At 44.8% G+C, this 24,748-nt stretch overlaps 1 protein-coding gene across 8 annotated transcripts; it reads left to right on the forward strand.

Annotated features, from left to right (window-relative positions):
• The first annotated feature begins 1,221 nt into the window (after positions 1–1,221).
• Positions 1,222–24,748, forward strand: LHX9 (LIM homeobox 9). Of its 8 annotated transcripts, none has more exons than XM_037730484.1 (8): positions 1,222–1,533; positions 1,630–1,742; positions 1,984–2,054; positions 7,349–7,467; positions 9,429–9,631; positions 10,764–11,119; positions 16,980–17,182; positions 18,305–24,748. In XM_037730484.1, exons 3-8 carry the CDS (start codon positions 2,027–2,029, stop codon positions 18,560–18,562), a joined length of 1,167 nt encoding a protein of 388 aa, XP_037586412.1. In that variant the 5' UTR covers positions 1,222–1,533; positions 1,630–1,742; positions 1,984–2,026; the 3' UTR covers positions 18,563–24,748. The 8 variants fall into 8 exon arrangements, with proteins under 8 accessions (XP_037586412.1, XP_037586413.1, XP_037586416.1 ...); XM_037730488.1 differs by having other exon boundaries at positions 1,224–1,533; positions 21,182–24,748; XM_037730485.1 differs by lacking the exon at positions 1,984–2,054 and having other exon boundaries at positions 18,305–20,743.

Below are 24,748 nucleotides of genomic sequence, written 5' to 3' on the forward strand. Positions count from 1 at the left end.
AACGGTATGTGACTGCAAAGAGGTTAAATCCGGTTGGTTTGGACAGGGATGAGTTGAAAGCACCCAATCGTTTTCGGGTGGATATTGCCATCCATCCATCAGATGGCCTCGCTGATGAGCATAGAAGATGAACCCGGGAAGACTGTCCCTTTTTGGCTGCGAAACCTGACCGTATAGGGGAGATTCTAGAAGAAAGAGCTAAGGAGGCCGGAGCGAAAAGAGGAAAGTCGGGGCGGGGGATCTTAAAAGGTAAACTGTTGGGACTGACCGGCTGGTGGGACTAGTTAGCGAAGCCAAGTGTTTAGGCAGGAAGAGACATCTAGTTGGAGCTACATTCCGGGATTTGGGATGGAAAGAGAAAGCCAGGGAGCTCGGGTTCGCCGCTACTAATCTGTTCCTTACAGATCCTAAACTGTATGGCGGAGCTTGTCGGGCAGGTGTGGAGGCGGCGTCCACCCCCATGTGCCCCACGTGCAGCCCCAATCCCACGCAGTTTTCTCAAGCGGCTGGGAGGCAAGCCGTTGTCCCCCACCCCCGCCCACTGCGCCCTGGACCCACGCCACGCATCGCCAAGGAGTAGCTATGGTGGCACGTGGAGGAGGGGCGGGTAGGGAGGGCGGCACCATCACCCGGACCAGCATCTTGGAGCAGCCAATCTCACTGCTCATACTCTCCTCCCCACCGGCACCGGAGCCTTGCTGTAATCCCCCGCCTCCCCATCTCCGTTAGTGAAGGGCGCACCGGGTGGGGGAATGGGTAAATAATTGGCCCGAAGCCCAGCTTCCCTGCTCTTTCCACCACTTTCCCGCGGCCTGATTGCGCCCGGGGCAACGCAGCCCCTCGGGAACCTGAGACCAGGTAAAGTGGCCTCCGCCCCGTCCCAGGTCTGGCTGCTTCCCCTCGAACCCTTGCCTGCCAGGGTCCAAGTGCGGGTTTTCTCCCTGAAGCTTAATCACCACCCCCATCCCCTGGCCGGGGCCTGGGAGGAAGAGATGCCCAGGCTCTCTTGTTGACCCGGTCGAGAACGCCGGCCTTGAGTGCAGAATACTCCCCAGAGTGCTGGGTTCCTGACACCCAGCCCGGGAGCGCGGAGAGTGAGGGAGGGACCAGGAGGGGAAGGCGGCGGCGCGGTGGGTGAACAATCAATGGCTTAGCCTAGTTTCCCTGCAGGGGCTACCGCCCATTCACCGTCTATGCAGGCACCAGCTGGCAGCAGCATCTTTTAGGCACATACTGCAGGGAGGCAAAGGCTGGCTGGGGGGCCTGGAGCCCAGGGCGCTCCGCGGGACTCCAGCCCCCCCGCTGCGCCCCAGCCGCTGGACGCTCTGGGCTTTACGAGGTTCAGTTACCGCAGAGTCCTCCATTAACACCTCCTCTGATTATTGAGTCTGGAAGGGCTGAACGCAGCCTCAGAGCGTTTCTCTGGGCACCGGCCGGCGTCTGTGCCCTCTGCCCACCCTTTCCTCCTCCCCCTCCCGATCTGGAAGCATAAACAGAAAATAAAAGACAGGTGGAGAGAGCTGAGGGTCAGAGGTGAGGGAATCAGATCAATTTCAACGGGGTGTCTGGGAGAGAGGAGGGAGAAATTAATTTTCATCCAACGCTTTATTTATTTATTTGGATTAACAGAGGGACACTCAGTGAGACGCCGGGACTGACCCGCACCTCTGGCCGCCGCCTCCCGCCTTTCCTCGCGGAGAACCGAGTTCTTGTGGGGGAAACGTCTGACATCGGACCTCAAGGTAAGACCCTGATGAAGATGTTTTAGTCCGAGCAGCTTTCTGCCCTCGGAGCGCGCCCGGACCGCCGGGAGTTCCAGGGACGTCTTGGGAGCCTACCCCAAGAAGGGCCGGCTTTGCTCCAAGCCGAGTCCCTACCTGAGGTCTCCGCGGGAGGAGCGGTTTGGACGCGCCCCACCGGCTGGGAGGTGCTTGGGGAAGCCTGGCCGTACCGCCGGGCTGACGCGCGGCTTTTCTCTGCCAGTGCAACCACCATTACGGCGTGATCCACTCCTTTTCCTCTAAGAATGCTGAACGGTACCACTCTAGAGGCAGGTGAGTTACGCGCCAGGTTCCTTCTGATGTTCTCAGCCCCTTGGGCCACTGCGTATATCATGTGAGTGTGTGTGCGTGTGTGCGCGCCTTCGTTGGGTGGAAGGAAAAGGAGTGTGTGTTTGTCCTAAAAATTAAACCGCGCTTCGTAGCTTAAAAATACACCTTATCTTTCAGAGTCTCCTGATAGGGTTCCTCAAACCTTCGTCTCACTCATTTTGCCTTTCTCTCTGACTGCCTTTGACTTTCCTCAGGATCAGGGTCGGGGCGCCAGGCTGAGGTGCTGGTTCCACGGATCCTCCAGTAGTCAGTGGCGCAAGGGACATGTCTTTTTCTTGGAAGGAATGGAACAGGGGGGCGAAAAGACACCGTTTCTCGCCCGTGTAGGGCTTAAGTGGGAACCGGCTTCACCCACATTTTGTTGTTGTTCAGTCCTAACCCAGCGCAGCCGTTTCTGCCCCTGATCTCAGCGGACACCGTGCGGGACTTCTCCCTTTATTTCTGGGGAGAGGAGGGCAGGCGGCGCAACACGTCTCAGGTAAAAGGGCATCAGATTTCAGAAGCGTGGTATTCTAGACTTGGCGGCTGCCCCTTTGGAGAAGAACCCGGGGGCTACAGAGGACAGAGGTTTGAAGGAAGCAAAAGCTGGCGAGAGGCTTTTTAGTCGCAAAGGGTGAGGGTAGGCAGAGAAACCCGCGAAAGAGCAGGGCCTTGCCTGGGGAGTGGCACCCAGCGAGAGGCTGGCAAGGGTGCGCAGCTGGAGCGTGGCTTTGGGTCTCCCCCCCGCTCCCCGCCCCGTCCCAGCTTTGTTTGGCTCACTCCCATTTGTTTTGAGGGAGACTCCCTGGAGTAGGACTGGATCAGAAGTACACCCGTGTAGCAGCCCCGGTATGAACCTGCCAACCTCAGTGTACGGGGAAGTTTTGCACGTAGAGAATCGCGGTCTCCACTGTCAAGAGAAAGGCCCCAGCGCGTCCCGGCCATCCGCTCACCTTCCATCCAGCGCTGCCCGGGCATCCAGGGCCAGGAGGCAGGGCGCTGAACGCATGGTTCCCAGCCTCAGGATGACACTGGCGTTTCACTGGGCCTTGGTGTGCTCAGGACAGTGCCAGAAGCTGGATACTGTTTTAAGAGCTGCACCTTTCAGACCAAAGGGGCTCCGAAACCAGCTTAACCGGGTCTGGAGGAAAGGTAATGCCTGCTTCTTTACAGGGCAAACTACAGGCACAGAATCATGGCCTCCAAAATTCAGGAAGAAAAAGACCTTAAGTCGCGTTTGCTCTCAAAAGATGCACATTTGTTGGGTCACTTCCTCTCTCTCAACCCTAACTGTCCCGTGGGTTTACCTTCCCTTTCCTCCCCGCTGGGGAGTTCTACTGGGCTCGGGTTATTTGCCCATGTGGACCTGCTTGCGCCCGAGTCAAGGGCGCTGCGGTCTTCTTGACCTTCATAGAGTTTCTAGGATCCCCAACTCCCAGTTCCAACTCCTATGCTCAGCTAGAGTCCCGCTGTCCACTTTCCTAAAAGCCGCAACAGTAGCGGGATGGATGATGTCGGAATAGAAAGGAAAGAAAGCTTAGTGGACTGCCTGTGCTCGGTTGCGAGGGAAAGCAGTGCTGGCGGAGGGGCCTGCCCCATTATTCCTGGTAGAGCTTTGAATTCAGAGGAGACTTGAGATCCTATCCCCAAGGCAGGCTCGAGAGAGCCACATGCACCTGTCCCATCGAGTGAGCCAGGGGCTCAGCCCCAGGAACTGAAAAAGTGAACTCCCAAATTTTTATAGAACACTTGCGGGCCATTACGCCTAGAACTGGGAGAAGGAGGAACACGTTTGTTTTGTCCCCAGCCGCCAGCCTCAGCCCCTTTGCTGGAGAGGTGAAAGGAGGCAGAGCTACAAAGATGCTTTCCTTATTTAAAGCGCTTATTTAAAGCCCTTTGAGAATGAGGAGTGGAGGGAGCTCTTAGGCAATCTCTCTTGGGGGCTCGAAGACAAAAAGAGTAGAACACCCTGGATCGCACACCCAATTTGAGGGCATTCCTTCCCAACCTTCATGGACTTCCTCCTTAGGAGCTATGGGAGGAGGCAGGGCTGGACCCGCCGGGACCTATTTCCGCAGAGCTAACAAGGACCTCCCAAACTCCAGCGGGCCCCTGCCCCACCCCCAGCTTTCTCCAGATTTCCTGCATTCACTGAGAAGGAAGAATCCTGGCAGTCTGCTTCTTTACGGGAAGTAGCAAATACCACTGGATACAGGAACTTATAACTTGGGTTTTATAAGAGCAGGCTTCAACTTGGAAACTGATTGCAGAAGGTGTTCTGCCTTTCCTGTACCTAGATGATTAACGAATATGTGTGGAATAGAAGAATGAATGGATGATTGGGGGGCTTACAGGACTTCCGTGCTTGGCTTCCCTGGAGACTGTTAAGTTCTGGCTTTCTCCTGGTGTTGTTTAACTTTCCCTGCATGCCGTCTCCAAAGTTTTATCTCTTGCAAGGAAGCAAGTGGTATTCTTGCATTCTTTGTTGTTGATTTTGCTGAGCAGGCCAATATGCAACAAGAACCAAACCTAATTTCAAACACCCCCATTTTGGGGTTGGGATAGGGTTTAGCACAAAGTAGTTAGACAAAGCGGGTTGAGGTCCTGTATTTAATTTTTTGCTTGAAGCTTCCTTGGGTAAATTGACTGAGGGGACCTCTCAGAGACGACTCCTCCTCCTCCTCCTCCTCCTCCTCTCCTCCTCCTCCTCCTCCAGCTCTGAGTCAGTTTAGCCTCTGACTTGTGTGAAGGCAATCTGCCCCTTTGTGAGAGGACCTGCTGTCTCTGAAAGGACTGCTGCCCCCAGCCCCTCCTCGGGGCCCTTCTTGTGTGCACGTGGGTTTGAAAAGCTCATTGATTCCCATCCAAAGGGGCTAATTACATTACTTACAGTAAATAGCAGCCCTGCTGTCAGGTATAGCTGCCAAAGTAAGGAGGAGGGGGATGTCTCCAGCTTAGTTCACTTGATTGGCTTCATTTTTGTGTGAAATTGTGCTTTATGAGCTGTATTCTGGCACCCGGAGGACCTAAACTGCGTCCAGTCTGCAAATAACATTATTTTTGACCCTGAGAAAAAAGGAGGGGAAGCAGTGGAGTCTTGAGTTCCATGGAAGAGGCCACTCCAGCAGCCTCAGAAGGCAACGCTTTGGGACAGGAAGTCAGGCTGCTGCACCAGGGGTCGTTCCCTCCCTCACTTTATTCCTGCCTTCCTTCCTTCCCCTTTTCCTCATCTTCTCCCTTCCTTTTCTCTTCCCTCCCTCCCTCTCTCCCTCTCTCCCTGGCTTCTCTCCCGTCGTCTTTCTAGCTTTGGCCACAGTTCCCTGTCGGGCTCCCCCGGGCAGAGGGAAGCGGGTGTGCGGCCCGGCGGCCCCTCTGAGGTTCCTAGGATGTGCCAGGACACGGGCACCGCAGTCCCGGGAAAGGCGGCGGGGAGCAGTGGCGAACGCAGGCTGACCGCGGGAACGAACGGAGCCGGGAGCGGCCCGCGCGTCCTACTCTCTGGGTAAAGCCGCGTCGGTTCCTGCCGCCGCGCTGCGCTTCGGACCCCTAGGGGGCCTCCGGCCGTTTGAATGAATCGACAATATCAGAGTATTGTGGACACTTTTTAATGGGGCCGGGGAGGGGCCGCCGCTACCGGGAACAGAGGGCGACAGAACAATCCCACCTCTTGTGAGGAGCAGGTCTGCCATTCTGCTTGTCAGTTCTCACCTTCCCCTCCTCCACGGCAAAGAGCCCCTTTCACACCCTTCAGAGTGTGCGGGTGCGCCCAGTTTTACAAGTCCGCTGTCCTGCCAGGGTAGTGGGAGCAGCACGCGATGGGGCTAGCGCCCAGTCCTGCGGGGGCAGGCGCCAAGCTCCCGGGAGTCCCCCAGCCGCTGCCCACATTGGCAAGTTTCAAATGAGACACCAGAATCTCCGGCAGCTTTCCTTCCAACCTGAACCAGGGAAGAGAATAAGCCACCCTACGCCCAAGACGCAGCTGCATGCCTATGTGTACAGGTCCATGCTCTGCCCTCTACACTCTGATTTTCTCGAAGAAAATTGTTTTGCCAAAAGTAACCCTGAGAAATGGAGATGCTCCAAACGACCTTTTCACTTTGGAAGAAGCCAGCACCTAGTAGGGTCTTGGGCCCTCAAGAAGGTGAGCCAAAGGGATGAATTGCCAGACAGCTGCTTTTAAAAAGTGGATTGAGGAAGACGGTATGGGGAGGAGAGGAACCAGCATTATTTCCACTTTAGTAAAGTGCTTACATTTCAGCTCAGTATTTACGTATTTCGGGTGGCACTCCTGTAGGCTGGGGATGAAAAAGTGCACAAGCAGAAAACCCAAAGTGTGGAGTTGATATTGTGTGTCCCGAGCCAAGGTCTGATCTTGAACTCGGATCAAATAGGCGGGTTCTAGGCCTCCTGCACCAGGGTGGGGACAAGAAGAGCTCCTTTTTCCCTTTAAAACATGACTGCTGGGAACTCTTGGAAGGATGTGTGTGTGAGTGTGTGTGTGTGTGTGTGTGTGTGTGTGTGGAGGTAAATGCCCCCTCCTCCTGCCTCCCCACTCTCCATCCCCCCACCCCTTTGTAATGTTTGTCCTGCTTGCCCATCACCAGGGGGTTGAGAGGAGTATGACAGGTCTTTGTTGTCTGAATAAAAATCCGTGGCAGCTCCGGGGAGAGAACTCCTCCTACTAAATTATCAAAAATGGGCTGGCTTTAGTCTCTTAACAAATTGGACACAGCTCAGGCAGGAGCAGTCCCCAACCCAACCTACAGGCACTGGGAACTTGCAAGCAGCCCGGGAACACTGAAAATAGCACTTCTTTTTCTTTCTTTGTGTTCAAAACTATTTTCTTTCTTCACCAGATTTTGTTTTCTTCCCCCCGCTGCAGTTGTTTCCCATTAGTAACTCGATCTCTCAGAGCAGTAAGATTTGCCTTCTACGCCTCTTTTTCCCTCCGCCTGTGTTTGTTTGTTTTCTGCACATCTCTCCTTCAGGGAGCTGCGGAACTTCCCCCCTCCCCCAATTTCCACTTCTTTTTGCTCCTTCCCCGGCCCCCCAAGCAGACGGATTTCCACTCGGTCTCTTTCTTCTCCTCCTCTCTCTCCCTCTTTCCCTCCGTCCCCGAGCGTCTCTGCGCTCCCACAGCGCAGCCCTCTCGGGTCCCTAGCCTCCTTCACTCGGATGAGCTGAGAGCCCCAGGCGTGTGTATATGGAAATAGTGGGGTGCCGAGCAGAAGACAACTCGTGTCCTTTCCGCCCCCCAGCCATGCTCTTCCACGGGATCTCCGGAGGCCACATCCAAGGCATCATGGAGGAGATGGAGCGCAGATCCAAGACTGAGGCCCGTCTGGCCAAAGGCGCCCAGCTCAACGGCCGCGACGCGGTAAGGAAGGGCTCCGCCGCGGCGGGAGCCCGGCACCACTGCGCCCTCGGATAAGCCAAGCCGACTGCCTCGCTGGTGGAGGTCGGGGGCGGCGGGTCGTAGAGACATCTGCTTGAGGCTGGCGGGTGGGTTTTCTCCCGTCCACTTAGGTCTGCAGGGCTAAGAAACGGTCCCTTTTTCTGAATTGAAATGTCTGCACTAGCTGGCTATCCTCTGTCGCAGCCGATTCCGAAAGAGCAGGCTCTCCCTGAGCTGGGAGGAGGAGTGGGGCGATGGGGGCGTTCTCTTCTACAGACCTGGAGGTTCCTCGATTCCGGGGCTGGCGTCTCCCCGGCGAGGATCCGCAGCTCCGAGGGCAAGCCGGGCGCAAGCGGTAGGAGGACGGCGCGCTGCCGCGGCGTTCTAGCCAAGCAGAAGCCCAGGTGGCCTTAGCCTCTAGGCCTGATGACCGGACCTTTGGAGTAGATTCGGACGCCACTGGGTCGCTTCCAGTTCTCCAGAAGCTTGGGGCTGGGGACGCTAGCCGAGAGATTTTCATGGGTTCTGGCATCCCGACTCAGTCACTCTATCCAGACAGCACTACGTTTAGCGCCGGGGCCGGGCGGGTGTCATGTCTAGGGGGAAATCAAATAAAACTTACGGAGGAGCGCGCCCAGTAGAAACTCATGAACTTTATAACCCTTAAACAAGCTAATCAACTACCAATGTTTCTACTATCCATAATAATTAAGTCGTGTCCTCTTAATAAAGAAAACCAATTACTTATCTAACTGCTTCCCTTACCAGGTTACTAACGGGAGGGGGAAAACTACAGAAGTCCCCGGAAATGATTTCAGCAAAACATAGCTGTGTAGGTCCTTTGGTACCACACTAAAACTTGCAGCCGAAACTAATCAGGAGACTGCTCTAGCCTCTCAGCGGGATTTTGGGTCCGGCAAGGTAGCCCAACTGGTGAACTTGTCGAAATTTGTGACCCTCATTCAGTGCCGGCGCCCCTGGTCGGAGTAAGGGGCTAAACTTTACTTTTGCAGGCCCTCTGAAATTTCGTGGGGGAAGTTCAACCCATTTCTGCTGGTCTTGAGGGAAGTGTCCGGAGGTTAACTTCTTTCCCCTTTTTCTGGTCATTACGTTTAAAAACAAATAAACCCAAACCCAAATTTTGCAGCGGCTCTGGGGTCCTCAAGGTAGGGCTTACCGTCCTCAGTCGGGTCAGTGGGGACCCAGGAGGGAAGCTTAACTTGTGCACTAAACAGATTTTCAAGACAAAGGTCTCAGTATGCCTGTTGCTGCTAGCGAAAGAGGGGACTGGACAGAGGGGACTGGACAACGGACTGTCTTTGGGAACAACCACTTTACACCCTTATCGGGAACAGGACCAATAGCCCTGAAAATTAGGGAACAGCAGAGTCTGACAAATATATCTCAATCAAAACACTGTCGACCAAGTTAAGAGCACAGGTCCAATAATCTCCTTTTTGCTTTTGATTTCAATGCTGCTTATAAGCATTTAGAGAAATCGAATTATAATATTGTTTGTTTAAAAATAACCTGTGCTGGTTCAGATTTCCTTTCCCTCCCCAATCATTTCGGTTGTTTTATTTTGTGTGCGTAGAAAGCCACAATTTTTAGCTTGTAATTATTTGAATTAGGAAACTATCACCAAACTATAGTCAAAATTCTCCCAGTCCCTTTTAAGCGAGGCTCCGGATGGCCGAGATGTCTTGAGGTTAATAGTCCCGGGAGGACGCGAACGCCGGTTCAGGCAGTCACGGAAGAAAGCGAGCAAGCCGCAAAGGGAGAAATGACAAATGTTTTCCCCTCGACGTCTGCCTTTGTGCAGTGGCCCCTGGCCCCTGCTGCGCTCCGTGCACTCCCTGGGATCTCTCTGCCTGGGGGAGAACCCCGCGTCCTGCGGCGACACCGCGCGCCCTTCTCAGCCTTGCGGTGTGCTTGCTTTGCAGGGCATGCCCCCGCTCAGCCCGGAGAAGCCCGCTCTGTGCGCCGGCTGCGGGGGCAAGATCTCGGACAGGTACTACCTGCTGGCTGTGGACAAACAGTGGCATCTGAGATGCCTGAAGTGCTGTGAATGTAAGCTGGCCCTTGAGTCCGAGCTGACCTGCTTTGCCAAGGACGGTAGCATTTACTGCAAGGAGGATTACTACAGGTACTTCCCTAAACCCCACTTCTTACGCCCGAGTACACCTGGCGGGTCCATCTGTCTGAGCCCGGAATCCCCTCTCCGTCCCCCACCTTTTGCCCCATTCCGGGTGCGGTTATCATTTCGGAGACCAGGGAAATCCACTGCAGATGCCTTCAAGCTGCACTCTCCCTGATCGGCGGTAAGGACGGGTGGGAGGGACATTCGAGGTCTAGCACGTTATCAGCGAATACCACGCTCTCCATCACTTCTCAGCTTGGCTGGCGGAACTTGGGGGAATTTGGGGAAGAGTAAATTGACACGGTCTCCATTCAAGTCTCATGGACCGAGACTTGAATGGGTTTTTGTTTTCCGCTTGCTACGAATTGGGCAAGTTCTGCGCCTTGAAACTGAACTAGCGGCCCGGGAAGCAGTAACAGAGAATTAGCTTCTTGCAGGTGGCAGGATACTTTGTAAATGACTATGACAAGGATTACATGCCATTGCCAAAACCCAAGCCATTCAGTTCCGAGTTCCTTTGATCGCGTGTTACAACCATGTCCGCCAGGTTGGAGAGAAAACTCAGCGGCAGGCGTCTTTATTGATTCTTCTCAGTTATGTTTCTGGACTAAGAAAGGCAGAACTATGTGCAGGTGACCTAGCTCCGCTCTGAGCCCAAGCAAGAGAAGTGGTTAAAAAATAATAACCTTAACTCTACAAAATTGTCATTTTCCAGAACTGTGTCCGCGTGCTTTCCCGCACACTCGCACATCCAGGAATAATTATATCTTCCTTCATTCACAGAATATTTTGTAATTGAGTAAGTGTTTTCACTTGGCATGGCAATTTACTATTCTAGTGCTATGAGTTAGCTAGTGCTGGTTTGCTTTTAATTTTTGATTTTTAAATTTTCACTTTATAGAGAAGAAAACTAAGGCTTAGTTGCCCGATTCTTCTGACTTTCATGTAAGGATCCTTTGTCTTGGTTCATCTGAAAAGGTCGATGAGCAAACAAAATTAATGCCCACTGTCCTGCCCTCCTGGAACCCTCCTCCGAGGCCTCAGTGTCAGGCCACTGCAGACAAAGCCCAGGCGTCGCGGGTGGGAGATGGCTCTGCCTTGCTTCAACTAACGCCCTGACTCAACTGTTTCCTTCCAGAAGGTTCTCTGTGCAGAGATGTGCCCGCTGCCACCTTGGCATTTCCGCCTCGGAGATGGTCATGCGCGCCCGAGACTCTGTGTACCACCTGAGCTGCTTCACCTGCTCCACTTGCAACAAAACTCTGACCACGGGCGACCATTTCGGCATGAAGGACAGCCTCGTGTACTGCCGCGCCCACTTCGAGACCCTCTTGCAAGGAGAGTATCCACCGCAACTGAGCTACACGGAGCTGGCGGCCAAGAGCGGCGGCCTGGCCCTGCCTTACTTCAATGGTACGGGCACCGTGCAGAAGGGGCGGCCCCGGAAGCGGAAGAGCCCAGCTCTAGGAGTGGACATCGTCAATTACAACTCAGGTGTGCCCCCTACCCTCAACCCTAGCTCAGTCCTGGCCTCAGTTTCCCTGAGGAAAACTCGTAGAGTTCCCTCCCCGTCCAAGGTCTTGCTGCAAGAGGTTGTTTTGCCCAAGGCCTCTCTTCTCACTACAACTCCCTCTCACTCTGAAGGAAGGGAGAGAGGGAGCAGGAGGGGGAAGGGAGGGAGAGGCAGCACTTTATTTAGGTGGTGGCAAAAAAACACATTCATAACCATGGGGCTGTAGTGACTTCCCCCCAACAGGCAGAGCCAAGTCCTGGTTGCCCATTAGTTAATGAGCCCATTAGATTCTGGCTCCCAGTTGGAGCAAAACAGCCCCAGGGCAATTCCTTTGTGGAGGCCAAATTATAGATCCTGGAGGAGGTTTCCTAAATACTGAAGGAAAAAAAAGTCTTCAGAGCCCAACCCCAGTCTGTCTAGAGGGGTCAGAGGCTGTGGTCACCAGCCCAAAGTTAATCAGGAACACAGTTGGCAAGAGTGTTGAAATACGTAATCCCTGATCTTGGCAAAAGGCCGCCGTAGGGGTGGGAATCCCTCTCCACAGCTGAACTGGTCTGTCTCTTTCCTAAGTCAGGATATTCATCCAGCCGTCTCATTCCCAGTGTGATAGACCATCCAGACATCCAGACCCCTGGCAAACAGAAAGAACCTTCAGGTCAGGCCCCCTGAGGAGGCTTAATGGTATCTCAGGCATTCATCTGTACTCAACCACCTCTCTATTCACTAAAAACAAGTCAAGAACACATTCTTCCTTGCTTTGGGGGACACACCTATCATGTATCAATCTCTCACATGCGCCAGTTTCCCACTCTTGGTAGCCTGTCCCCACTTCCCATTCTCCAGGTGACGATGGTGATCGGCCCTACAGATGATAATCTAACTCTGAGCAGAAGAGACGCTCTTCTTGAGTCCCAGTCACTGGAAAAGAGGTTTCAGAAAGCCCTGGCTAACTTTTTGGGAGCCCTAAGGACTTTCAGTGCCCTGGTCCAGACCTGGCTGAGAATCTCAGCAGACTGACACTCAGGACAGGGGAAAGCATTCTGTTGGAAGGGACCTTGAGGACTATTGCAGCAACCCCACTCTATTACCACAAACGCTCCAGATACCAAACATGGGCACCCCAGAGCACGGGATCCTGCCTGTTTTTCTCTTCAGTTCCCAGGGCCTGGTATGATGCCTGATGTTGCTAGTCAGTGGTAAAGCACAGTGTCCAGCCAGTTAACTGGTTGGCCCAATATCACACAGCCAGTATGAATTTGGAGCTAAGAGTCCTGCTCTGAGTTTGGAGTTTTCAGGGGAACCCATACAGGATGAGTGGCCGCTTCCTCAGACCTCCCTTAGGTTCTCTCCCGGGGTTCTCTACCGCCTGATCTAACTGAAGAGGAGAATTCTTTGTGGGCAAGCACAGCGGGTGGCTTTGCAGGGAGCAATGGGGAACGCTGTGCAGCAGCACTTGTCCCTAGAGGGTTCAAGCCAGGGTCGCTGGACGGAAGGAAAAGGACCTGCCAACTCACTGCAAATCTCACTGGGGTCGGTTAGTCTGTGCAAGAGCAGCAGGCAAAGCCCCGGGTTTTGCCAACCCTTGGTAGTGGCCGTGCCCTCACACTGGCCCCTGCTGTGCTGGGGCAGGAGATTTGGTTAGGGGCCACTTTGCCCAGTAGGCTTACTTCATCTTCTTTGATGCGTGGTCCCCGGGGCAGGGCAGGCAGGGCACTAATTGTTCTTTATTAATAGAAGATGACATTGGAATCTCAAGCCACTCACCAAGGCCCTAATGAGAGAAAGAGAGAGAGAGAGAAAGAGAGAGAGAGAGGGCCACTCATGTACAACTATGGATGGAGTTTTGTGAAAGAAGGGCTCTCTCAGCCCAGATAAAAATCCAGAAGGGTGAGGATTTCTAGCCCAACAGTGGGCAAGCCTGACTTATTGATTGTTTATTTAATCTAATTAGCTAACTTTGATTTCGCTTTGGATCTTACTTATGTTAGACAGGTCCAAGGAGCTTTAAGAACAGTAGAATTTAGATTCTTTTACTTCTCTGAAAATAACTAGAGAGTACAAATGTATTTTTAAGAAGAATACAAGTCTCCTTCTGAGCCACTTAGGTCTTTAGTTTGCAAATTAATGCCGCTACAAGTTGAAGAGAAGGTTGCTTTTGTCTTGCTCCCAAAGGAGGGAAAAATTGCTGAGGCCCCCTTAATCCAACTTTGGACCTCCCATCACTACAGACTGGATGCTTCTTAGTTAACATCTACTCCATCCTTTCTGTACTTTTCCCAGAGATACTAGTAAATAGTATATATATTTTAAAGATCAGATTAAAATTATCAATGGGAATTGGTTTGAAGATGCCTGACCAGAAATCAGCCCATCATTTAAAACAGTGCTTGTGAATCTAATGCCACTTTGCTACAGAACTCGGGAAATAAACCCTTCAGCAAATTAAACATATGTTAAAATGCAAAAAATAAAGTTAATTGGGTTTTGACTCATTATTTTAGCCTTCTTTGGATTTTATCTGCCATCTCTCATTAAATGTAAACAAGTCTCATAAAGGGTATGGTTGATACTAAACCAAGTATAATTTACACAATGATATGTTTTAAAAGTGTGCAGAAAACATGTTTGTGACTCAAAGAATCTCAGAGAAGTTGTGAAACTTGGCAAAGACCAGCTAGTGCTTGACATAGGGCAAATGCCTTTTAATGAGAATATCCCTAGTTTCGTTTATCTCTCTGTGCAAGTTAATCAGGCAGATATTTTAGAAAGAGACGAGGGAAGTTTACCTGAAATGCTTGAAATAAATCCCTCCAGGGATGAGAAGAAGATTTAGTTTAGGATAGGAAGCTCTTATGTGTGTAATTTAAACATTAATTGAGAGATTAAACTTTTGCCACTTCTCAAAATATCCTTTCTTTAGGTCCTCTCTTCCTATCCAAACTTTGAAGGCTCCTGGTGGTTAAATTAGCCTGGCACTGACCCCTAGTGGTCTTCCAGGAATCAGTTAATTCTCAGAAGGTTACATGCCGTCACAGCAGACACTCACTTGAGGGTGGCTGACCACTGCATAAGTGACTGGAGATAAAATACTTAGACCTTCTCATTAACTTTATAATACTAGATGTGAACTTACAGGCAGATATTTAAAACAGTTTCAAGAGTTATCATTTCATCTCATAATTCGGGGAGTGGGGGAATCCCCTATGGCTTTAGAAACAGGCCTTGGAGACACATGGTCATTTGTAAGTTTACATAATGCATGTGTAGTTAAACATAAATGATATCAGATAATGCACTGTTACTCTGTGGAAGAAATACGTTTCTCTATTAAGTTGTGTAACACGAGATAACAGTCACAGGAAAATCACATATAGTAATATCTGTTTAATAAAGACCCAACGAGCTATCTCCTCACACATTGGATTGTGTATTTTATGTGGAAACAGAGGCTATAACTGTATTTAACATACTAAAGTGCTCTGCTGATTTTTAATCAGCAATAAGGGATATAGAATGTGTATTCAGGGAAGCAATTTCATCAAATCTTACTACAACTATGTTTCATAAACTTCATTTTAAGAACTAATGATTATAAAGGCAGTTGGGAATCATATTCATTTTTATATATTACCCTGGTATGGAGTGGGGGGAAAGATGGCTGAGGGGATTATTTAAGCACCAAGTCTTTTGTCCCAAGTGTAAAATTCAATTTGATATGTTGTTCAGGAAAGATTACATGTTACATATGATAGAAAAGAAATCTTACTTGAAGAACCCTCCAATGACTAATGTGTGCCTCTTTGACTATTTTTTGTGAGTATATTTATAATCTGGTTATGAAATATGGCTCAGTTTACTGCAGAAAAGTATAGTTTTATAGTAGGTCATAGAGATGCTGTTTCATCCGTTTGAGGGTATGAAAGTGCAATTCTGTAGAATATTTGAACTTGACATATCCCCACTGGGCTAAAATAGGATAAAATGTAATGCATACTCTTTCTGTTGTCTCTGGATATATGGTACTCTTTCTGGTGGAGTTTAAGAAGCCTATGTTTCACATTCGAATGTATATATCTGACCAGGATTCCACTTCAAGTTGATTTAATTTTGCATTAATACTCACTTGTAATTTTACTGATGAACAAAGCGCCCAACATCTTGATTGAATGCTTTTTGAGCTCCTGCCCCTGTGTTTGACTCAAGGAATCAATCCAAAGGTGAATATGGTATAGTTATTTCCCTCAGTGAACTCACCTGTTCTTTTGCCAAGTGTGTCCTCCTGCTTATTCGCCTTATAGAAATACAAACAAAGGAGGCATTTGTTTGTGCCTAGTCTTTTTACATTAGGAATTTCTTGTTAAGTGAGTTTTATATGTGGCTGACCTCTTGGTTGATGACTATAAAACTTACGTATTTCTGTAAATATGCTGATTTGCTGAATATTTTTTCAAAAGTAATTCTATCTAGCAGGCAGACAATACTTCGTTAAGCCGATTGGAAGAGCTCATATTAAGGGATGCCTCCCATTTTTAAGATTCAGGTTTCTTTCTCCCTGGAATGACGTGATCAGGATGGTTTTACATTTTTTATTATAAAGCAGTACAAGACAGGATGATCAGATCTAAATTTATATCAGATAACTATCTGAAGGAAGGGTTTAAAGAAAAAAAAAAAAAAACTGCCATGCTCTTTAATTTGTGAAGTTGGCTGAATCAGTAAATATTTCGCAAAAATGTTTTCATTTTGCAATTGTATTTCCTATGCAGAGCCGGTAGATTCTTGGAAATGACCCTTTAAATGTGTAGCTTTACATCCTGGGGATAATGACTTTCTGACTGGTTTCAAAGACTGGGTTGTTTTGCCCTGGGTGCTGAGCAAGTCTTTGTAAGAGGAGAGAAAATGCCGCCCTCTCTCTGCCAGGCCAGCCAGGGGCATAGCTCACAACCTACTCACATACATCTGGAGCAAAAGGGACTAAGATCTGAGCCTAGAAATAAGCACCACCAGTGTCTCTCAACTGTGAGCTGTGGGGAGCGCTTCAGGCATGAACCGTGTGCAGAGAAGTCTGGGCTCATTTTCTTTCAGAAATATTTATTAAAATCACTCCAGGGGAAAAATATTTTCTTTCTGGTATAGCCCTGTGTTAACCAGTCATAGCTAAAAGCTGGAATAAATAATATTCTTATGTTTACATAAGAAATTCACAAATTGTAAAGTTCTAACTTCTCCCCCCATTTCAGCCGTATCTAACTGCTTCCTGACTGAGAGCACTCCATTAGAACTGACCTAGATGCTTCCTCAGTTGTTGGGCTCTCAGAAACTTTCAGACTTGAGAAAGTAGTAATACGTTTTTCTTTGCTCCTCATGACAAAAAACAATACCTTCAGACAGTGTGTCTCATTCCAGAAGTACAGAAAAAAGAGTCTGAAAGCACTGTGAGTGTGGGCAGTGTGGGCAGTGGGGCGCTAACACTGCCCACTCTGTACCGCTCATAGCTGTGTTAGAAAAGCGTTTCTTCCTCTCTCGTAGGTCTCTCTCACTCCCACTTTACTACTTAGGGTTCGTTCATATTCTCAAATTCTTCTAGCAACCATTAAGCCAAAGGGAGGATTGCATTAATATTTTTCTATTACATAAACTTTGGTTGTAGCTACATTAACAGATGAGTTTGGCTTGCTTTAGCAATTATCTTTCTTTTTGTTGAGATACTATTCATCATTGGGTTGACAGCCTTTTACACTGCTGCTTTATTACCATAGCGGTGTCATACAGCCTGCCATCATGTCAGCGAGTGCAAGAATTTCCATTGAGCAGTTGTTTTGTTCACTGTTACTGCAACAGGTTGTAATGAGAATGAGGCAGACCACTTGGACCGGGACCAGCAGCCTTATCCACCCTCACAGAAGACCAAGCGCATGCGAACCTCCTTCAAGCACCACCAGCTCCGGACCATGAAATCCTACTTTGCCATCAACCACAACCCAGATGCCAAGGACCTCAAGCAGCTTGCCCAGAAAACAGGCCTGACCAAGAGAGTTTTGCAGGTAAGACGCGTCCATCATTGACTGTGCATACATTTCCCTTCCCCTTGCCAGTGAAAATAGTGCTCTTCCCTATATTGCTTCTTACCAGTTGATCTTACCTTTCTCCCTAGAGGGTGTACTGAGATTTTGCAAGGGCTTCTTGGAGGGTGCCCAGTGACCCAGGGTCTTTTTAAATACAGCCACATTCTGCATATGTGGACGTGGACCCTCCAAAGGCAGCACAGCTTGTCTCACTGCTGTGCAAATGCAAGTGATGTTATCTGCACAGGCTGTGGCTCTACGGATTTCCATTAATATTATGCTCAGTGCACAGACTTGAGAGGGACCTGTTGGTGCTGTCTTAACTCAGCAAACTTTTGGCAGCCTCACTCACCTTCCAACTTCAGGTGGATCCTTTTTTCCACTCCTGAAAGCCAAAAATATGGTTAGTGTTTCAGCAACCAATTGGAGCAAGCGTTTTCCTGCCTTAACAAACCATAATTAAAAACAAAATACTGGGCGTTAGTTCTGCTGTCCGATTGAGTTTCTAAACTTATCATGGTAAGAACATATAACTAATGAAATTGTAATAGGTTGCTGTGCCTGTGATCTTCTCTCACTTCTTGGTGACAAATAGCAGGCATGTTAAATTCTGCTAAACAGTTTCAGGCTGTTTGAGGTCTGTGGCCCTTCCTATGTGAAGAATATTCACCATGTGTTAGGCTCACGAATGGCTTGAAGTCTGTTTCAGGGATGTTCATTTCATATGAGTGATTCTTACTTTGCCATAGTTTCAATGGCCCCACTTCCTCTCCTTCTCAAAAGATAACAGTTGAGGAATCACGCTGTATTTCCCTGGCTTTATCACCATGTGTTCATTTCCATGGTATACCCACGTAAGCATCAGTTGTTCCAAGCGGCACTTGTTAATGCGAGAGGGTGGAATAAGTGCAGTTGAGAGAGAATAAATCCGTAGTGTTACTTGAATAACTCTGTTTTAAAAGAAAGGAAAAAAAGCCCCTTTCCTCCCCCAAAAAAAAAAAAAAAAAAGAAAGAAAGAAAGAAAGAAAAAAGAAAAAGTGAGAAAGAAAAGAAATACAAAAATGAACATCGGTAAAGAAATCAATTGGGATTGGTTTGCAGGTTTGGTTCCAAAACGCACGAGCCAAATTCAGAAGGAACCTTTTGCGGCAGGAGAATGGGGGTGTTGATAAAGCTGATGGCTCGTCGCTTCCGGCCCCGCCCTCAGCAGACAGCGGAGCTCTCAGTCCACCCGGCACTGCGACCACTTTAACAGACCTGACCAATCCCACTATCACTGTAGTGACAGCCGTGACCTCTAACATGGACAGCCACGAATCCGGAAGCCCCTCACAAACTACCTTAACGAACCTTTTCTAACATTGGTTTTTTTTTTTTATTCTTCCTCTTCTTTTTATTATTATTATTATTTTATTATTTACAAGACTTTTTTTTTTCTTCTAACCCACAAGATATTTGGGGAATAAAAATAACAGCTTGGTGTGTAGCATCTGCAGCCACTTGGCAAATGAGTTTACAGTATTGTCTCCTTTAAGTGAATATATTTTGTCTATAAAGTGTATTTGGATTTTTTTTTAATTAATTAGGTCTTTCAGTTGGTAAGGAGAGTTTTTGAATAATTCTAATAAGTGCCTCTTAAAATTATATGTTACTTATTTCCAGCATCTCGAGGAAAAAAAAAAAGAGTGGTATTATTATGGGCAAATAATCATATTCCCAGTTAAATGATTAGGTTAATAAAGAAGCAGATAATTAAATAGTTAATTTTTAAGTCTTGCAATTGTACGTGTGATTATGGAATTTTGAAAACATTATATTTTTAAAATTTTAAAACTGAAAACTTGTTTTGAGTATTTTTATTTCTTACCAAAACTGTTAATTTAAGTGAGGAATACAGACATTTTAAATAGTAATGATTAATTAGGTGAGAGATCTATTATAGGAATGTGACTTTTCCTTCTCTTAGGGATATGGAACTCAAAAAACTTTTTACTTGGTTGTTTTTCAGCATTTGAAAAAAACTTAAGCTCCCTGTGTATCCATGAAAACTCCATATATATTTTGACATTTCATACTTTTAACCTCCTAAAGTGAAAAACAATAGCTTGGAAACCATTTTTTCTAAGTTACTTTTTTTCCCCAGGGAAAATGGAAATAAGCAAAATATAATTTTTTAAGAAGTAAAAAAATCAGTATAATTTAATTAATAGCTCTAATAATTGGGTTCACCTGTACCATGATATTGTATCTGGCATTCTATATGAATAATGTTAAAAAAAAACCCCAGCCTAGTAGACTAATACCAACAATTTGTTTTGTTTTATTTTGGCATAGGTTGACTTATGTATTGAAAATAACTTTTCTGACACTAGAGATTTGAAGTTATTAGTCTTAAAGTAGATAAACTCAGAAGCCTTGTGGATGCTGATCTGAATATATTTCCTAGTTTACAGTAGCATTTTTTTTTCTTTTAATTTAAGCTAAAATCTGAATGGTCTGGGCAGTGGTGAACGTTCATCTATTGCGCTTCTGTTGTAGTTAAATACCAATTAGATTGTGGATTTCCTAAAAAAAAAAAACAAAAAAAAAACAAAAAAAGAAGTCAAGATATATGTCTTGCTTTGGTGGATTGTTAAGAATAACTTTGCACATATTCTCCACTTTTTGGACCCCTTACATCTCCTTTGGTGGTCCAAGTGGCTATTTAATAGATTTTAAAGGTGTCCTTCTGGCTGTATAAATGTGTGGTTACATATTGACAGTTCACTGCCCACATTAAAGTGCATTATTGTAACTTTTGCTCAGGGTCTTTAGAAAATTAGCACAGAAAGTAGCTTATTTTTTAATAAAAGATGATGGAAGATAAGTTAACACTGTAACAGAAGAAAGGTGTGATTGCCATTATATATTTAGCAAGTATGGTTATCATCTTATATGGAGCTTAAATCTTGACTTTTCATATTTCTATTACATTTTGGGCATTTACCACTAACCAGACCAAACAACCTTGGTAAGGCTGAGATCTTATTAATACACTTTTACAGGTAAAATATTGACACTTATAAATTTTGTTCTTTGACAGAACAATATATGGTACTATAGATCTACTTTATTAAGTAGACTAATTATAACTCAGTTCTCCTATGTGCCTTATGATATAACTTGGAAGTAAGTTTGTGAAAAATCAGGATATATGTGTTGTTTGTTAAATTAACTGTTTTAAGCCCTTTTGACACCTCACTAGTTTTGTACTGTTTTACCTCTTATTTCTGAAACTCTTTTTATGGTGTATCCTGTTAGAGGGGACAAACATGTCATAGAAAGCAGTTGTGCACTCTTTCAAATATAGTTGATAAATTCAATAATCTTATATATTGAGCTTCGTGTTTATAGTACAGTAAGTGGTCTAGCAAAATTGTCCATGTTTCTTTGTTTATTGATAAATGCATTGTATAGAAACTATTTCCCCTAAATATTTATGGACCAAACAATTGTGATATATCCTATTAAATTTGTGTGAATAAACCATTTTGAATCTAAGGAGTTTTATTTCCCATCAGTTTTATTTAAGTTTTAATTGTACTAGTGTGTTCCAGTATCTATATGTAAAAGCTATTCAAATGGTAATACAAAATTTTTAGAAATTAAACATACAAATAGTTTTTAGATTTCCGAACTTCTGATTCATATTAAATGTTACACATTGTTGCACATGCAATGTAATTCAATCTAGAAATACTTTAAATATATTTGCTTATAATAAAAGTAATGCCCCACTGATTTGACTCAGTCCAATTTTTAGAATAAAAAGGCTAATTAGCAGATAAAGTAATTGCATGGAAATAAACAAATATGATTAAGATTTTATTTTAGGTCTATTGAGCACAAGTGGATATTTGTAAATCTAAATAGAAATTGCAGACCCCTAAAAGCCAAGTTGCTCTGTAGTTAATAAATTGTCACTATGATTTTTTTCAGGGAGAACAAATCTTGGGGCATTACAGCCAAACATCCCGACGTTTGAAAATTCCCTAAAGTATTAAAAGAAGGGGAAAAGTTTGATCGGAAATCCACTGCAGTGAAGACAAAGACACTATTAGGTTATGATAATCATACATTAAAAAATTTATTGAGCCAAAAAAAAAAAAGAGAGAGAGAGAGAGAGAGACTTAAATGTCATTTACGGAATGTTAACAAAACTTGTGTTCTTTATGGTGTCTAACACAACTGAAGGCTTAAAATTATATGGTTTAAACAAAATTAGATAAACCATGTACAAAACCAGAGCAACCTGGCAGTAATATGCCCACCCCATATTTGAAAAAAATTATTATTGAAAAAAATTTCACACATTTGTCAAGCATAAATAGTTGTAAAATAAAGTCCAAAACATTCATTTCACCTGCTTGCTAATGTGTATTAGTCCTGTTAATGACATTTTCCAATTGTAAATTCAAAGAAAAGCTATCACTCATTTAAGAGTATTAGGGATCCAAACCCAGTAATTTTAGTATTACTGTTTATTATTTCCTTTTTAAACAGAAATCTCTGCATGCACTTTTACATCTGTCACCTCTAGTGTACACCTCTGTATGATGACTTATCTTTGCTGTTTCTTGTATGATAAATAGCTTTCATTAATAAACATTTATTTGATGCAAACATAGTTAACTTTATGTTAAACACACACTGTTGAAATTAATTTTGAACACTCTTAAAGAGTCAGCACAGTACATTTACAACTTGTTATACTAATGAAAAATACAAACAGCATAATGAGATAAAATTCTGGTAATCTAGGTTAAAATTACTTACTTGGTTTTTACCTTTTCATGACTTATTTTCATTTGTTGTATTCAATTGCCACATATATTAAAAGTAAAAATCAAAGTGAACCCAAATTACAACAAAATAAACCTTAGAATAGACTATTGTATAAAATTTCAGCAACATTTTTAGATTACTAGGGTAAAATTTATAGATCCTATGTGAGTTTACATGTTTGCTATGCAATGAACAAATTTATTGAAGTATACAAATATATTCTGAACTATAAAAAGATTAAATCTTTGCATAGTTCAAGTTACATATGATTATTACAAACACAGGAGCAAATGGAAAGACACAAATATTTAGGAATGAAGTTTTTTTAATTGTTAAAGGGAATATTTGAAGAATAAATTTTTAGCTATTCCTATTTAGCTGTATATCCAAAGCATATGTTAAACAAACTAACATATAAATACTTTCCAGAAAATTTTTCATTATGATGAAATTTTTATTATATACAAATGAACCCTATGTAAATGATGTAACTTTTATGAATGACAGACATTAAATATTTCACTTACATGTATTCTTAGAATTTTGAATGTTTTCTTAAATGCTTTCACTTCCTGAATACTAAAAAGAAAAAATTTTAAAGGAGAGAGAGCAACTTACTAATAAAAAAAGAAAAGCAATGCACCATAAGTAGACTATTTTGAGTGATCATGAAACATGTTGGTTTTGTCAGTAACTTGAATGTTTATGCCTCATTGAAACCTCATCCGAGGCTATAGCAACTTAAATAGATTTTCCAATGCATTTCCAGCCAGTTTATTCAAATCTTTGCCCTACAGCCTTGCCTTCTTTCCCTGTTCTGTCACCTATGGCAATTTCATTTAGAAGTATTTTGGAACTTCGCCTGGTTTTACAGACCTTTAAATATTTGTCTGGTATGTGAGATGCAGGAAGAGACCAGAGAGGAAACGAACATAACTGAAATTAGACATCTGAAAAAAATAATACAAATTTGAAACAGGCACATTTTTTAAAACTAAAAAAAAAAAATAGGAGTACTAATTATGTGAGTGGGAAGAGAAAGCGTGTGCTGCAGAGTTGGAAGGTCTATTGCACTTCACTGTGATGTAAAGCAGTCTTTGAGTCTCGGCAACTGCACACTTACTGTTTAGTGTGGAATAGAAAAATGTGGACCTCTTAGTTGAGAGCAGGGCACTAAATTTTCATAGCTTCTACCTCCCAATTGCCTGGGTTAGTCTAACTTCTGGCAGATTGCTCTTGGGCAAAAAGCTTCACTGAGAGTTAGTGTCTGTGTGCTTTGGTTGAACAGCCCCCTTAATACTGACCTACGTAGTGGATAGGTTTTTGATACCTCAAATAAGGGTAAAACTCCATAATCAAAGACCCAAAGCAAATACTTTTACAACTTAGGTGATTTTTCATCACCTAAAACATAAATAGCTTTATTTAGAAAAATCCAAGTGGAATCAACCATACATTCCTTTATAATAACCCCTTTTTGGGGAGTCAAAGTATTGTTTTTTTATTAGCCACATATAAATATCATCTCATTTTCTGTTGCAGTGTGACTGCAAGGGGTGCTGTGTGGAATGCATTAGAACTGGGAAGCTCTGGAATGGAAATTTGGAATCATGTCATTCTAGGCTCTTAAAGAGTATGTTAGAGATAATACTGTTGTAAAAAATAAATATAAACACCTAATTTTATATGAATTTTTGCTATTTAAATTTTAGCTATGTTATAAACAAAGCTAGCTTTACTTGTAGAGAGTTTGTGTACTCTTGAGGTCATTCAATAGCTTTTACATTTTGTAGTCTGTTACACAACAGGGCAAAATAAGCACAGTAGGGCTTAGTCTAAATTGAAGAAATGTTGAATTTTCTTTGAAACCATATATAGATAAATCTGGATTGGCCTTTTAGATCTAGTTTCTGTTTTTAGTAATTGGGAACCAACTGTCAATATTAAAATAAATAAAAACGCCTCTAATGTAAAGCCACAGTCCTTTGCTTCCAGCCAATGTCAAAACTAGGAAGGTTTTTTTTTTAATGGTTTGCTGTCGATTTTAAACATTTTAATAATACTTGCTCTGCCCTCACGGCAGTTTTTTTTTTCGGAATAATAATATGATTTACCTTATTTTAAAAACAAATTATAATTCTAACTTAAAATATTATTTTAAATGCCCTCTGGGAAGATTTCCATTTTATTTTATGAGATTCCCTGGCAGTGGGGTGGAGGTGGGGGGATGAGGTTGGGGCAGGGAAAGCTGAGAACTGTGCATGATACTCAAGGAAAGGTCTATGAATATGATGTAAGTAGTAACATTATGGACACAACTAAATTTCCGTTTGACTGTGTTGCAGAATAAGATAATTTTATTTAACATCACTCCCTACTTGCAACATTTCTCTGTGAATATTAATATAGTTAACCCTCCCTTATCATGTCTCACATTAATAAGTTTCTTTTCCCTTGGATTAATTTTTGCTTCTTTGCATTACATTTTATCTTGTGCTAAGATGACAAAAATCAAGCAAGACTAAAGATCCAGATATTAGCCATATGTAGAAAGTTCCTGGTGTGCATTTCTGTGTACTTTTCCCTCACATATTAGAATTGTCAGAAACGCCTTTTTCTTTTGGAACTTTCTGTTTATGTTTTGCATGATCTTATAAATTAATCTGAAGAGTAATTGGATACCTTTTATGGTTATTTGAAAATAAAATTTGCTACAAATAA

The sequence above is a fragment of the Cebus imitator genome, unplaced genomic scaffold (assembly GCF_001604975.1).
Source record: "Cebus imitator isolate Cc_AM_T3 unplaced genomic scaffold, Cebus_imitator-1.0 Scaffold347, whole genome shotgun sequence".
NCBI lineage: Eukaryota > Metazoa > Chordata > Mammalia > Primates > Cebidae > Cebus > Cebus imitator.

Coding starts and splice junctions, on each gene's coding strand:
- LHX9 (XM_037730482.1), top strand. CDS start 6,159: ATGGAGATGCTCCAAACGACCTTTTCACTTTGGAAGAAGCCAGCACCT. Junction 11,120..16,979: donor CATCGTCAATTACAACTCAG/GTGTGCCCCCTA, acceptor TTACTGCAACAG/GTTGTAATGAGAATGAGGCA. Junction 17,183..18,304: donor TGACCAAGAGAGTTTTGCAG/GTAAGACGCGTC, acceptor ATTGGTTTGCAG/GTTTGGTTCCAAAACGCACG.